Raw genomic sequence first — 15007 nt, 5'->3', positions numbered from 1 at the left:
TGGCGCTAACATTGGCATTGATTTCTTGCATTGTAAGTGTTTAGGGTGTTTTTTTAAGAACTGTTGTAGGGATGTGGTTTTATGGTTAGAACTTGTCTACTGTGTTTTCAGGTCAGAACAAATAAAATGGTGAAAACGAGTTCAATCTGGCTTCGTAGAACCCTGCTTACTGAGATGATCACTCTCTTTTCCTCCATAACTGGTTTGCTAGGTCTAACAATAAAGATCTTGATTGTATTAAAAATAATAAAGTTTTGTGGTGTTGGGTTTTGGGGGTTTTGTTGGTTGGTTGGTTTTGGTTTTCAAGGAAAGAAACCTAAAACTTCAATTTGTCCATTTTGTCCAGGTCTTCAAAGCCAAGTACTGTTAAAGAGAAGGATTTACTGCCGTCTCCAGCTGCCCCAGCGCTGCAGAAAGATTCCAAGCAAGAACATGGGTCCCGGAAGAGGACTGTCAGTCAGTCATCATCCTTAAAGTCCAGCAGCAACCTTAGCAAGGAGAGCAGCAGTGGCAGTAAAAGCAGCTCATCTTCTAAACAAAAAAAGACGGAGGGGAAGGGTTCAAGCAGTGCTAAAGAAACCAAGGTGAAGTCCTTATTCTGTAAATGCCTTAAGCCTGTTTCTTTGCTTTGCAGTTTGACATGCTCTGTGTAATCTAAACAATAATTTGCAGTTCAAGTTAAAATTAATTAGTTTTAGGTATGCATTGTTTCATGTTGTAGGACTTAAGTACCTTGGAGGTCTATAAACTGGAAAACAACTTTGGAAGGATTGTGGAATACTAATGCCTATTCCTACCAAATTCTCATGTTAATTAGTGAAATGCATTTAGTTGTCTTTTGATTACTGATGCTGCTTATTTATTCTTTACTTTGTTAATAAGAAATATCACTAGAAAACTGTTCACACAGCAGTAAATGGAACAATGAGGTTATTCTTGTCTCATCAGAGCAGATACAGATCTTGTCCTGATTTTTAAGGAGAGCAGGAGCTTGGTCCACTCTCATAGGAAGCTGTAGCTCTTGTTCTGTGACATTGTAGGACCACAGAAAGATTACTTTAACTCCAGCTTCAGGAATGTACAGCACTCTCCCCATGGTTAGAGTGGAGAAAACATGGTTATAAAGATGGTGCAGAAAATGTTTTTTAAGGGATTTGTGTTAGGAAGGTATTTAGGTGTGATGTGATTTAAATATTATAGGAAAATTATAGTCTTACTAAGTTTTAATGTGCTTTTTCATCGGTATATAAGTGTGTAATACTGGACAGAGATCAGCCTGTGCGGACATCTGAGAGTGTATTGTTGAATACCTGTGAGCAGTTTCTATTGTGCAGCCAGTTGTTGAGCACAGCGTGTTTAATTGGGAGGGATTTTGGCTTGTCTTTGTGATGCCAATGTCTGTGGCAGGTGTGGTGCGCCTGTCTGCAAACTCTCTGCAGCAAAGCCCCAGAGCCTCCGACAGGCTGTGGCAGCTCTGGTAGCTTAAGCAACTGCTAAACCTCGGTAGTTGTATTTGCAGTCACTGAAAAGCTTAGAAGCAAATCTAAAAATGTTCAGGAAAGATAATTGATTTGGGGAGGAGTAGAGCAGCAAATAGACATTAGCAATGGCAGAAAGTAACTTAGTCATCAGGGTGGAGTTCGTGAATATCTGAACCGGGAGACATGCTGCATTACTTCAGATGCCAATACCATGAGATTTTAGAAGCGTGGCAGGGTTGCATATATTGGTGTCTGTGTACGACACTTCCAGGAACTGTAGATAGTCAATTTACTTACAGGCTGAGGCTTTGTCCTTTCTTTACTTGTCAGCATAGAAACGTCCCTAAGTATAAAATGATAAAAATCTCATGAATTAACAACTGGCTTAAGATATGCTTAGTCATGCTTGTCTTATAGTAGTATATACTCTTCCTGCATTGCAATGCACATTTTGTTATTGTTTCCACATTACAATGGTAGGTAGTGCATCACTGTGAATTTGATGCCTTGCAACTCTAGGATCCTTCTGGTTAGCAGTAATCTGATAAATGCAGGTTATGAAATACGTCTATATAGATGGCCTTTGATCATGATAAACCAAGAGAGTAGGAGCCACATAGGAAGCTGAGGCGTTTTATACTGTTTAGCTACGAAAAGTAGATTCACTTAGGGTTCCGGGTGTGTTTGTAGTGTCTGGTCTTTAGCCTGAAGTGTTATGTTGAGCCATTTAGGGGAGCGAGGACAATGTGTTTGTGAAATCAGTTAACTTTTCTCCCTGAAGATGATGTTTATCCTCCCAAAATACTTTTTTATTATTATTATTCGAGGTAAAGACATTCGGCAGAGTGTATTGTTGAAAGAAACAAGAAATCATAAAAATATTAATCATCTCTTTGTTAGAGTGGAAAAACAGGACTTGGGGAGGGTGACATGGGAGATTTAGGGAGGGATTTTCTGGATCTGGGTGTGTCTTGAAAGCCTGGGCTACATTCTTCCCTCTAGTGGAGATCTCCTGGTGTATTAGAGTGAGGAGCTCGATTGTAGCCTCTGTGTGTACCTCTGTGCCAGCGTTAGGTGAAAGCCCCATGGGAGCTGTGTTACTGTCTACGGTGAACAGCAGATAAATCAGCTGCAAAACTGACCTTACCACATGTAATGCATGAAGTCATGGGAGAAATTTATGCAACAAATGCTTTTCTTGAAGGCAGAGAAGATTTAACTGTTCTTTAAATTTATTATTTGGCAATAATTTTCCTTTCAGGAAAAGATTCTGAACAGTTCGTCAAATTGCCCTCCTGTGTCTGCTCAGTCTATGGAAAGTTCAAAGTCAAGAAGAGCAAAACTTGTTTTTGATGATAGGTAAGAACAGCAAATGATGCCTTTCCCTTTGTGAGGCTCTGAATTTCGAGCATAGCCAGCTCCTATGCTCCCCTCGGAGGAGAGCTGTCATTGTTTCACAAAAGATGTTAAGTACAGGCTCACACTCTGGAGAGCCGCGCATTATTCCTGCATCGATGTCGTGATAGCCAGCTCCCCTTGGAGAAGAGTTGTCGTTTTGCTTCACAAAAGACGTTAAGTGCGGGTTCACACTCTGGAGAGCTGCGCATTGTTCCTGCATGGATGTGCCTGTCTGAGCGCTTCCTGTGCCATTCACTTGGCAGAGGGTGCAGTCCTTGAGGAGGTACTGGAGCCTGCCCTGTACATTCCTGAGCATAAAAGGACCATGCAGTGGACTTAAATAGCTCAAAGTTGTTCTGTTTTTAAATGCTGATGGCTTCTTTTCACCTCACCAGGGCACTGCTGCTACCTGTCTGTTCCCCTCTCAACAGAGCCCACGTCCTCTAGAGTCAGGAGTTGTCATTGATAGTAGAGAGGAGCCTTTTTTTATTATTGTTAAATTTCAGATCCACAAGGGTGTGATTGGGCTTGAATCCTGTGGGGTTAAATATCTTGAAAAGAAAATATAACAAATATTTGTGCAGTCTTGTGCAGATTTTAGGTTTCACTTGTACCAATTCATATCTCAGTACAATGCTTGCTCTTAAAGCATTTCTTTTTGTTGTTCTTTTAAGTTTACTTTACCGATAAAATTATGTTTATACCGAATGTAAAAGTAACTTCCTGATTAAGATCTCTTTGGAAGTGGGCAAGCTAGCTTGTCAGTGTTTTACTCCTGGTAGTTATTCCTTAAAAAGTTTTAAGTGAATTTGATTATTGGAGTACACTATCAATCATTCAGGACAAAATACTTTAGGGGGATTTTGTAATTATTCCAAGACTGAACAGGGCCAAGAAATTGAGATAAGATCAAACTTCTTAAAAAAATAAAATCTGAATATGTATTGAAGTATAGGTAGACATAATGAAAGCACCCCCCAGGGAACAGTAATTGTGCTTTGGAACAGCGGCATGTTATAATCTTATGGTTATGACTGAGACGTTTCAGGATTTCTTGGGTCTGGACTGATTGAATAATTTTGTAGGTGTATAATCTTTTTAGTATTAACTTTTGCTTTGTAATTACATCAATTTTTTGTAAGTGGACTCTTAAAAATTTCAAATATCTTTAATCCTTACACAAGTAAGACAGGTTGGATGGGAGAATTTATTTCAATGTTAATATATTGAAATGTATAATTACACTTTTATGATTACCTTCTGCTCATCTACTTGTGAAAGCCATTTAGCATTGATTGTCTTGGGTGACTAAGCAAAAGCGATTACCACCTGACTGCATCTTGATTTATTTTGTATTATTACCATAATTTTTAAATATTTCACACCTTCAGTAATGCCAGTCCTGGAGGCAGTGGATTCATTTGTTCTCAAATTTTGTAGGTTTTTTTCCTTCCCTTGCCCCTGTTGTTGGTCAAATGTTTGGTTTGCTTGACTGACTGTCAAATGCAATAAATTTAACCAAATCATGTGTACTTATCAACTTGCTTGAAATGCCATTTTGAATTACCTGAAACTAGAGAACTAACTTAAAACTATTTAACAAATTCTATCATACTGTAACTAATCATGCTAGTTAACTATTTTAACAACTTTAACACCTTTATTATAGTGTAGCTTCTGTAATTTGAATTAGACAAAAAAAAAATTTAGCAATATTAAGAAACTTGAGTCATAAAGGGGAAAAACGCAGTGTGAGTGGAGCCCCCCTAAGTTTGTGTCCTCTGTTACAGGACTTACTCAGCTGATCATTATTTACAAGAAGCAAAGAAGTTAAAACATAATGCAGATGCATTGGTAAGTAAATCCCCAATACTTATCCAAGGTTTGCACATTATACTGTGGCTTGTTTACTACTTTTGCCATTTTGCTGCCCTTCTGTACTGGAGCTTTCTTGTGCTTCCTCTCTGGTTTTTGTTCTTAAAAGGTTTTTTTCCAATCTCAGTCTGACAGGTTTGAGAAGGCTGTGTACTACCTAGATGCTGTAGTGTCGTTCATTGAATGTGGGAATGCATTGGAGAAAAATGCTCAGGAATCCAAGTCCCCGTTCCCTATGTATTCAGAAACTGTGGAATTAATCAAGTAAGCATTGCAAAGCATATGGAAAAGTCAGGTGGGTGGGAAAGAGGTCTGGAAATCAGAACTTCAAGTTTTACTACAGTTTTGCTGCCAACTTTTCAGATCTCTTATCGTTCCTCCAATAAAACTTGATCACTTACCAGTTTGTTCCAGTTGCTGAGTCTTAAAGTGTTTTCATGATGCTTGAGATGCTTTCTGCTAAGGCTCTTGAAGCCTCTCTACAACGCATAACATGAAAGACAAGGTTACTCCAATTACTACCCAGTCTGCACTTTGCTTATGGTCTGAGAGAGGTTTCTGAAGACAGTTGAAACTAGAAATTTATAAAAACTTCAGTGTTTTGTGATTGGTAAATGATACAGTAATCTTTGTGTTGTTTACTTGTTGTCTGTGTAGATACACTATGAAACTGAAGAATTACTTGGCACCGGATGCTACGGCTGCAGATAAAAGGCTAGCAGTGCTTTGGTATGTGTATTCTGAACTTAGTACAATGCACTGGTTAATTTCAAATGTTTTATCTACATGAAATGCTGTTTTACACTGGGTTTTCAGGTGCTACCGACACAAATACATGAGTTTTCCGCTTGGCTGTATGTAAAGGTTAACGCTATGTATCTGATTGCTGTAAACTGGGGAAGAGGGGATGTTGACAATGAGGACCCAAGCCTTTGAAATATTAAGGAATAACAGCAGAAAGGATGGGGGGGTCTGTCCTACATGCTCATCCAGCGAAAGTAAAAATTTGGACTGGCTGTAAAGAACTGTCACTAGCCTACTAGATTAATTAAATGGCTGCAGCAGGTTCTGCAACTCTACAGACCAGAACCAGTTGGTGTCAGGTGGGAAAGAAAGGGGAGGCCATGGCAGAATGCATTAGATTCAGTGAAAAATAAACTAAACTCTTGGAGGTAGTTTAGTGTCATCTCCTAAGCTCAGAACTGGAAACTGATTATATCAGCAAGATCACTGAAAATTACTCAGTTTCAACTTAAGGCACACAGAGCTAGTTTTATTTCCTTGAGAATTTAAAGGTGGTTATGGATTTTTCTGGTTGAGTTACTACTTGAGAGCTGGCTTGTTAGAGTTGGCAGAGAAAGCTTTAAACCCACAGCTGCTAGATTTCTGAAATTCACTGAGTTGTGATAAACTTGACTTTAACTGTGAATGTTTTGTTGTTCTGTCTTTGGTCAGTCTTCGGTGCCAATCTCTACTATACCTAAGGCTTTTCAAACTGAAGAAGGAAAGTGCGTTGAAATATTCTAAAACCTTGACTGAACATCTGAAGGTAATTGCATATGTAATTTCTTCAAATATTAAAACCTAATCAAATTAAAGCTCTACATCACTTAAAATTCCTGAATCCCGTTTTAAGACCACTACACATGAACTTGGAATATACCCAGTTTAGAACTGGACCTTGAAAATAGTTAAAAGTTGGGTAGTTTAAAGCTGGGAAGAGACAGCATGGCTGTCATAACCCTGTTGGTCCTAGCGTGGTAGCTCTCTCGATAACTTGATCTAGCTTTTGTTGTCTTTAATGAATACAGAAAGCTTCAAGGAGAATTTAAAAACTTTTTCTTGCTGCAGCTATAACAAGCTGAAACTTCACTTTCATGTTTAACCTTAAGGGAATTCAGATCTAGGGGGGTGTATTACATGGGCTGCAGCTGTTCAGCCTTCGCAAAAGTTGGCACCAGAGCCAACTTCTAATTCTTCTAATTCAGAACCACGTTGGTCTTTCTGGATTTCTGTTGTTTGCAGTGGAATGTTCTTTTTTATTATTTATTTATTATTTTTTAATTTTTCCTATCTGTGAATTTATCTAAATTCTTGTGCAACTGATTTTAAGAGTCCTGTCAGGGAAAGGAGATAGAGAGACACATTCTTTGAGTGAATTTATTTGAATCAAGATGTTGCAGTTGGGAAAAACAGTTACAATATTTCTGTAATGTTACTCAGTCCTTAATCTAGACTGAGATTTTTCAAAGGAGCAATTGGGGATAGGTAGCTAATGTCACTGGTTTTCTCTGAAACTTCCAGCTATTGATACTGAGAGGAAACAGGTGTGTCACATGCCCGACCTCTCACATCTTTTTGAGACATCTTTAATTGTTCAGTGCCAGTAATAACAGATTAGTAATGGGCTGATAAAACCAAAATGTTCTCATAAGAGGCAGTGGAATCCAATGGTTAGAGCAGAGAACTACTCCAGTCCTGTATGTTTAGTGGCCTTCTTCGGGTTGGTAAAATAATCCCATCATTTTTGTCTTAGTCATCAGTAAAAAAGGATATTTTCCCAAATTGTAATTTACTGTGATATTATTCAAAATGTTGCTGTTCTTGCTTAAAAGAAAAGCTACAGAAATTAATTTGCTCAAAAATAACCAATTGAATAGCCAAATAAAATATAACCAGTTAAAGTAGAAACATAAATCAGGTGACAAATTTATTTTTCCCCCCAACAGAATTCCTATAATAATTCTCAAGCACCGTCACCTGGTATGGGAAGGTAAGTAGTAAAAGCTGTTACCTGTATTTCTCATCTGGTAGCTAGTTTTCTACATAAGCCGTGTGCCTGAGGTGCTCAAAGAGGAGCTCTTCAGCCTTGTAAAGTGTTGGGGTGACTGTTCAAAGGGAGTAGGTTTTGATTCTGTTGTTTGTGTAATTGCTCTGATGAAAGGTTTGGAAGACTGCCGCTTGTGGTAGTGCTCTGCAGAGTCTGGCAGGCAGCTCCTTGTTGCAAAAAAAGGGCCAGTGTGTCACTAAACACAAGTCACTTATCTCAGTGAGTTTTGCTGGTTTATTTATTGCTTTTTCCCTCAAAACAATAACTTTATTAATGCTGCGAGCCCAGATGGTTACAAGTACTTTCAGGATTGTCTCTGCTAGAGTACAGCAATTTATTTCTATTTTTTTAAACCTAACAGGAGACCTTTGGTAGATCACTCTGAGTTTTAGGAGGGTATTTCAGGTTTGCATCATGTTACCTGAAAGTGTAATGTTATGGCAGTATAGTTACCATGTAGTTGTAATGTCTTTGTTAATTTTCTCTAAGGTTCAATTTATTTAAACAATTAATGTAAGATTTTATTGAAATAAGAGATAGAGATGCTAAGGTTTTGGCTGTGAAGCTAAAAGATAAAGAGTTGGAGGATCCTCAACAGTTGTTACAGTGTCATGCATTTCATTAGTTGTAGGGCAAATCTGACTTGTTGATGTGTGAAGTAGGAGTGCTTTAGTGTCTCACGCCTTGAGGTGTGGGAAGAGAGGTCTGGAAGGGCATCTTAACAGCATGATGTGCCTAAAGTATGTCTCTCTCTGCATTTTACAATTTAATATTTTTCTTTGGGTAAGCAGCAAGCCTGTCAGTATGCCGTCTCCAGTCTCTCCAAAGCTGTCTCCAGGGAATTCAGGAAATTACTCTTCTGGGGCAGCCAACCCTTCAGGGAGCGGGTCTTCGGTGACGATCCCCCAGAGGATCCATCAGATGGCAGCCAGCTACGTCCAGGTTACATCCAACTTCCTCTATGCCACTGAAATTTGGGACCAAGCTGAACAGCTGTCTAGAGAACAGAAAGGTAAGGGCAGGCACGGGTGGATTGTAACATCAGATGTACCTGAGCATGCTGAAATACTCGCAGGCTTTGAATTTTGGAGTTGCATTTCATGGCACACAGGATGCTTAAACCAGGTCCTCTGCAAAAGTAAGGTGGAAGGTTGTACTTTTGATTTATGGCGATACCCTGGGCTGGTTGTCTAAGTGGTATTGGAGATGTGATGCCTCCTACCAGCTATATGTTTTTTTAAAAAAATTAAAATCTTTGTTGCATGTCCTGTGAAATGTTCATTGTAGGGAGAGGAACTTGGTATGGGGGTTTTTTCTGTAATTCTTAAGTGAAGTGGCATACACATTTGAGGGGGAAGGCCCAAGGAAGTTTACAATAGTTTAACCATACTCTAGTTGTTCTGATCAACCAGTCTTCTCCAAAACAGTAAAGCAATTGATTATCAAGGACCTCTTTCCTTTCTTTTATTCCATCGTTCAGCCATCTTCACTACTTTGTCTGTCTTAATCTAAAAGATTCGTGCTGAAAAGATGGTGGTTGTAGTATTTCCCCCATGAGAATATGTGCATAGTTTAACTTGTGTGTGTGTTGTTTTAGAGTTCTTTGCCGAACTGGATAAAGTTATGGGCCCTCTGGTTTTCAATTCAAGCATCATGACAGACCTAGTGCGTTACACCCGTCAGGGATTACATTGGTTGCGCCTGGATGCCAAGTGATATTTGGAACTGAAGGAATGGAAAATGGAACGCATTTTTCTCGCTGCCTCTGATTTATCTCCACAACACTGTGTCATGTCAATAAGGAAGACTGCCATAACACATTGCTTAGTTGACACTAAGAGCAAGGAATGCTTTCACATGTCTCCCATCCTCATTTGTGTTTTGTGTTTTAACCCCAAATCATCTGGTTAATGGACTTCTTCAGTATTCCCGTTCTAAGTTATTTAAATATTTTAAAATCTGCTACGTAAAAAGGTATAGTTTTGCTGATCTGTCATGGATAGATCATTGGAATTCCAGTCACAATACATAAATCGTCAGTTTAAACCCTATTTATTTTATTTTTTTAATTTTAATTTTGAAAAGCCCAATTTTGGGCAGTTTGTAGCTATTTCTCCCCTAAATTTACCCTTTCGAGTACTTAGCAGAAATTAAACATAGACACTTTATTTAAGTACTTTGTGAGCTTTGTTACTCTGTAATGTCTTGTGGTGGTAGAGCCTGTAAAAGGAACTAGGGTTGATAGGTTCTAACGTGTAGGGACACCATACTTTTCATGCCTAATGCCTATGAGTCAACTAATAAATGACAACTACAGATTTATTATTGCAGAATTTGTACTAAATAGAGAAGTTCCAGATATTCTTCTACGTATTAAGATACTTCATTTAAATGAATTATAAATAAATTTATATGGAAAAGTATTTAGCTGGATCTGACTTGGATTGTTTCCAAGGCAGTTTCAAAACATCGATTAACACTATAACAATCGCAAAACATTACAGTAATTTGCATTTAATGTGATATCGAAGTAATGGTGTAGGAATGAACTTCAGTCTGATAGGTGCGATGCATACAGGAAACGTTTCTGGAAAGGACAATCTTGTGCTTTTTTGCATCTCTTTGTTTAAAATAAGTTTTGTTTGCGTGCTTGTCATTTTTTGACACTTAGAAAATGGGTGAACTTTGCGGTTAAAAAACCGACAAGAGTTACAATTCCTACCAGATCTGTCATTTGCATCTTTTCCATTGACTGAGAAACCAGGAATCTAGTAGAAATAGAGGTCCATTTTTTTCCTTTTAGGGTCTGATAGCTAATGGACACTACAGGATAACAGTGCAACAGCCATCGTGGGGTGGGAGCACGCCTGCTATTACAGGGAAATTGACTGTTTTGATGCAGAATGGATTTAAAACTTGTATTTACCCCGTGTTAATGAAGGTCCCGTTAATGTTTGATGGAGCGTAATACTCACTTGCAAGGGAGCAACTTGGTGCAACGGAAATGGTTCATGGAGTTGCAGTTGATTGCTCTCAAAAAGTGTAAACCAAAGTACCTTTCCATGTAAGGTGCTTGTCTGAGTAAAAGGTTTAAAATGCTACTGCTTTCAGTATTGCTTAGTGCCCCTAACATGTCTGGTGTGCCTTATGCCTTACTTTTAGATGAAGATTTTATGAACTGTTTACAAGATGTTTTACAGCAGGACCAGGTATACTGTATGCAGTGGTCTTCTGCAGTACTTTGGTAAAATTCCACTTCCTTTTTAAACGTACTAGTGTCTGTCACACAAACTGACTTCTCATTGCAGTGGTCTCCTTTTGAAGAGTCAAACTCTGAATCCTTTGGAGTGAGATTGTGGAATGCTGCTTTGTTTTCTTTTCCATTTAACCCTTTATTCTGTACCAGATATGAACGTGCATGTTCAGGAAAATTATTGCACTAAATTTTTTGTGTAGTTGTAGTTAAGTGCCAAAATCACGGCAACCTCGAGAGAAGGAATAGAATTCTACGCTACTTAGTACTGCAGTATGTCCTATGGGCTTTAAGAGTTTAGAAGTTTTGCAAATTAGTAACCTACTAAAAGGTAGCTGCATATTCGTAGAGCTTCCTTTGCGTTCCAGCGTGTTTTGTACTTCCAGAAAAGCTTTGCTACATACAAATTGATACATGGTTAACAGACCTGTGACTTTTTCCATGATAGCTGAATTTACTCTTCAGGTCTGTCGGAGCATCCTTTTTATTGAATCACTGTGCAAGGTCACGTTTCTGTTAGTGTTTGCTGTTCGAGACAGAACTCTGTACCCTCAAACTCCGCATCTTGGTTAATGGGACACTGTCAACTATTTTTCCTGTAATACTCTAAAGTGCCTAGCACACTTTTGACGCTATATAAAAAATACCTTCGTACAAGTTGCATTCATAGTTTATTTTTTGTGTAGTGCTGCACTAGCCAGCATGGCTGTGTTTTGGCTTGCTCCTTTGTGCACAGTTACCATTACTGTTAGCAGGAATGGTCTCATCTCTGGGAATTTTTTTTCCTTAACTAGAGTCCCACAAATACCTTTTGGTGTCACACTGAATTGGTCTCTTAAAAATGTATCGCTTATCCCTAGATTGGTGGATCTTAAAAAAATTGTCTTCAAATGACCAGAAGACTTTTTACATCGTGTCAAAATGTGGACCTGAACTGGTTGAAAGTGTCCCACCTGAACAGTGTATTTCGTAGTAGACTGTCCTCTAGAGTGCTGTCCCAGGTCTTCTGTCTGTACGGGAGATATGCAGGAGTCTTGTTCATTGAAAAGTAATGCCTTACGCATCTGTGGCTATTAGATACATTTAAACTTTGCAATTCCAAAAGCATATCTTAATTTGGGATTTACCATTTTTTCCAAGAGAAAAGTTACGTACTTTGTCAGATTTTGTAGCTAAAAAATCCCAATGCAAGTACGTAACAGGCTTCCATCCCTCTGTCAAAGTGCAGGCAAACAGTCTGAACCTGTCCTTTCGTACCTCTACACAACAGCAGTGGAAATGCATGTCACCGCAGCACTAATGCACGTTGCACTAGTGACTCCGGTAGGGAATCCCTAACTCCTGGCTTCCTAAATGGTTCCCTAGGCAATTGTCGATCAAATACATATCAATACCGTAATTTTAATTCCCTCACTGAATGTGGTCCCAGTTGGTGAATCTTAAAAATGGCTTAATCAGACTAGGCTTGCTCAGATATCAATACTATTTGAATTTGCTGTCAAACTTGCAGGTTCCTAGGTGATAAGGTGCAACCATTTATAATTCTAAACAAATCTTCAGGACACCAGAGTAAAACAACCCAAGACTTCTTCTTTTGATTTGAAACTATTAGCCATAAAGCAGAGCATATGGATGGCTCTTCCTGGCTTTTGATTGCAGTATGCAATTTGTATTGTATGTGTCTTTTAATATATATGTATATATATATGAGCTCAGTCTGTCCAAAGTATATGTTATACTTGTTTTTTAGATTATGGTGCAACTGACTATATTGATATATTATTTATTGAGTGCTGAGTCACCATCTTACTGGTGATAAATATTGCATATTATACAGGAGTGCAATGTATATTCCTTTAGATTGCTGAGGCTTGATTGCTGTGATAACAAAAGAAACGCCCTGAAATGTATTTATGAGTGGCCCCAACATACGGAGAGTCAGTACTTTATGGAGCTAATGTAGCGCTTGCCTGGGGCAAGTAAAATAAAGCCGTAGGCAGATAATTATGTAGTTTGCCAAAATGGCCAACTGCTAGAGACTACCTTTGCTGTATTTAATATTTCATTTCCCGAACAGATAGTTGCTGTCACTGCAGTGTTTATGTAAAGGCAGATAAAAAAGGGCCTGAGCAAGTCAAGTTTGAATTACCCATTGGGGAGTAAACAGCTTCCAAATTCTTAGATTTCTGACAAATACTTCGGTCAGGGTTTCAATTACTCCATCTGATGAATTGGTGTTACGGAAACCCCTGTGTTTCCCAGCAACAAACTTTTAATGCTAGACATCTTCGAAGTATGAAGAGTACCCAAAGCTTTCGCTAGCCAACTCAGACAAATCCAGGCCTGTTCTGGGAGACAAATTTCCTAAGTAGGAAAGTTCTGTGAACTCAGATCAGTTGGGGAATCGTGGTGCATGTCCAGCTCCATGGCTTTCCGAGGAACTGGTGTCGGGCGGGGGGTGGCCCTATAGCCATGCTGCCCCCTGCTCTGCTGCCTTCAGCTGGGCTTCGACCGAGCACCCCACACTGGGCGACTGGGAGTGCAGTGGTACTGCACGGCCTTTGTGTAGGCTGTCTTGATGTCCATGCTTCACTTGGTTTAGTTTCATCTGGCAACTCGATGGAAGCGTATCCATTCCTGGCGTAACTCCGCACGTGCTAGCGGAGCTGACAGGCGGGTTGGAATGCAGTGTTCCCTGTCCTCGGTTTTTATATGCAACCCTAGTCGCTGATGTAGTTGGGTGCACAAGTTCTGCAGCATTTGTTTTTGGCTGCATTGGCATTATACATCAGAAAACTCAACTCTAAGGACCAGGCATGACTTTTGCAAGCACAGTTCCTGACATTTGTATCTGGTCCCCCTTTTAAATTGTTTTCAGAAATTTTGTATATGGAGGATAAAGTGCTTATATATTTATTAAAAATCCTTTATCTTATTTGAAATTATTATTTGGTGAAGAAGGGTTTTTCTTTTGGGGGAGGGCTTGCGGGTGGGGGAAGGTAACTTTTAACCTGTCACTTATAAATGAAGCCCTTATTAATCATACAGAAAGGTACTGTTAGTAACTAATGGGATGTCTCTGTTTTATGCTTTGTACATGACAAGTCCATGTGTTACATTTTGTTTTCTATCAAAATATTTAGGCATCTGTCTTCAACCAAAACCTAAAAAGAAAAAAAAACAAACTGTGATTTTATTTGTTGCAATACATTTAAAATTTCAAAGGGTACTTTGGGGCTCAAAATTAGGATTTCTAAGTCAGTATGTGCATTTCACGTAATAAAGCTGTTAATGGTGAGCAAAGTATTATATACTAACTAGATTTTTTCCACATCTGTATAGTATATTCTATGTATTTTGTGGTATTGAGATTATAGAAAGTTTAGTGTCTGAAACATGCGTTTAATGTGTATTTTTAAACAAATTTATGGCAATTAAAATATTTGGAGAAAAGGGTATCACATTTCAATTTGTAAAGATCTTTTTAACTACTGTGTCATTAAAATGCTTTGTACAATGCAAAACTGTAACTGGAGAAACTAAGTTTAATAAATATCAAATAGATTTTCTGTATTAAACTTCAAACGCTGTGCTCGTATCTGTTGCATGGGTGTTCTGCTCCCTGGTGGTGCATCTTTAAGCAGAGTTTTCTTTTTTCAGGCTAGTGCTCTGTGTATAACAAAAAGGAAAACAGCATTCGGTATTTGTGTCCCAGGCTTGCTGATACATGTCACATCAAAAGTGGCTTGATTTCCTTCTCTGAGTTAACATGCAACAGATCAAAATAGGATTTTGATCAGTTTATTTTAAAATAGGTGATACTTTAGTGGCAAAAGTCAGTCTCGAACATTTAAGTAGATCAGATCAGAAGTAATTAAAAGTAAATACTTTTCTTTCCAGTTATCACTGGATATATTTGGGATATTGAAAATGCTATCAGTATTATCTGTTTGTTTGCTCCCTCTTTCTAACAGGCCTTATCTGAGGTACTGATAAGAGTCCAGCTGTTGAGACTGGAATGAGACGGAAGCGTGATCTGCTTTGTACGCTCGCCAGGTTGAAGGATAAATGTCTAAAGTCCTCCTAAGCACCTCTACTTGAGATGCCAGCTGTGGACTCGCCACACACTTTGTTCTCAGGATAGAAGGAAAACCATGGTTTGCTGAATAT

General features: G+C 38.7%; 1 protein-coding gene across 8 annotated transcripts in view; it reads left to right on the top strand.

Moving 5' to 3' along the window:
* AFF4 (ALF transcription elongation factor 4) overlaps window positions 1-15001 on the top strand; it is a 54250-nt gene extending 39249 nt beyond the window's left edge. For 7 of the 8 annotated variants that reach the window (XM_055719196.1, XM_055719195.1, XM_055719197.1 and 4 more), the window contains 9 exons: window positions 347-584; window positions 2743-2840; window positions 4670-4733; window positions 4882-5018; window positions 5412-5483; window positions 6210-6303; window positions 7484-7527; window positions 8376-8596; window positions 9182-14422. In XM_055719196.1, coding sequence (XP_055575171.1) covers window positions 347-584; window positions 2743-2840; window positions 4670-4733; window positions 4882-5018; window positions 5412-5483; window positions 6210-6303; window positions 7484-7527; window positions 8376-8596; window positions 9182-9300 — 1087 coding nt within the window. In that variant the 3' untranslated portion in view covers window positions 9301-14422. Of the gene's footprint in view, window positions 1-346; window positions 585-2742; window positions 2841-4669; window positions 4734-4881; window positions 5019-5411; window positions 5484-6209; window positions 6304-7483; window positions 7528-8375; window positions 8597-9181; window positions 14423-14811 lie in introns of those variants that run through there. The other variant, XM_055719200.1, reaches the window with a different exon arrangement.
* Window positions 15002-15007: the final 6 nt, after the last annotated feature.

This window comes from Falco cherrug, chromosome 8 (genome assembly GCF_023634085.1).
Source record: "Falco cherrug isolate bFalChe1 chromosome 8, bFalChe1.pri, whole genome shotgun sequence".
Lineage (NCBI taxonomy): Eukaryota > Metazoa > Chordata > Aves > Falconiformes > Falconidae > Falco > Falco cherrug.
This window is presented reverse-complemented; position numbering and strand designations above follow the sequence as displayed.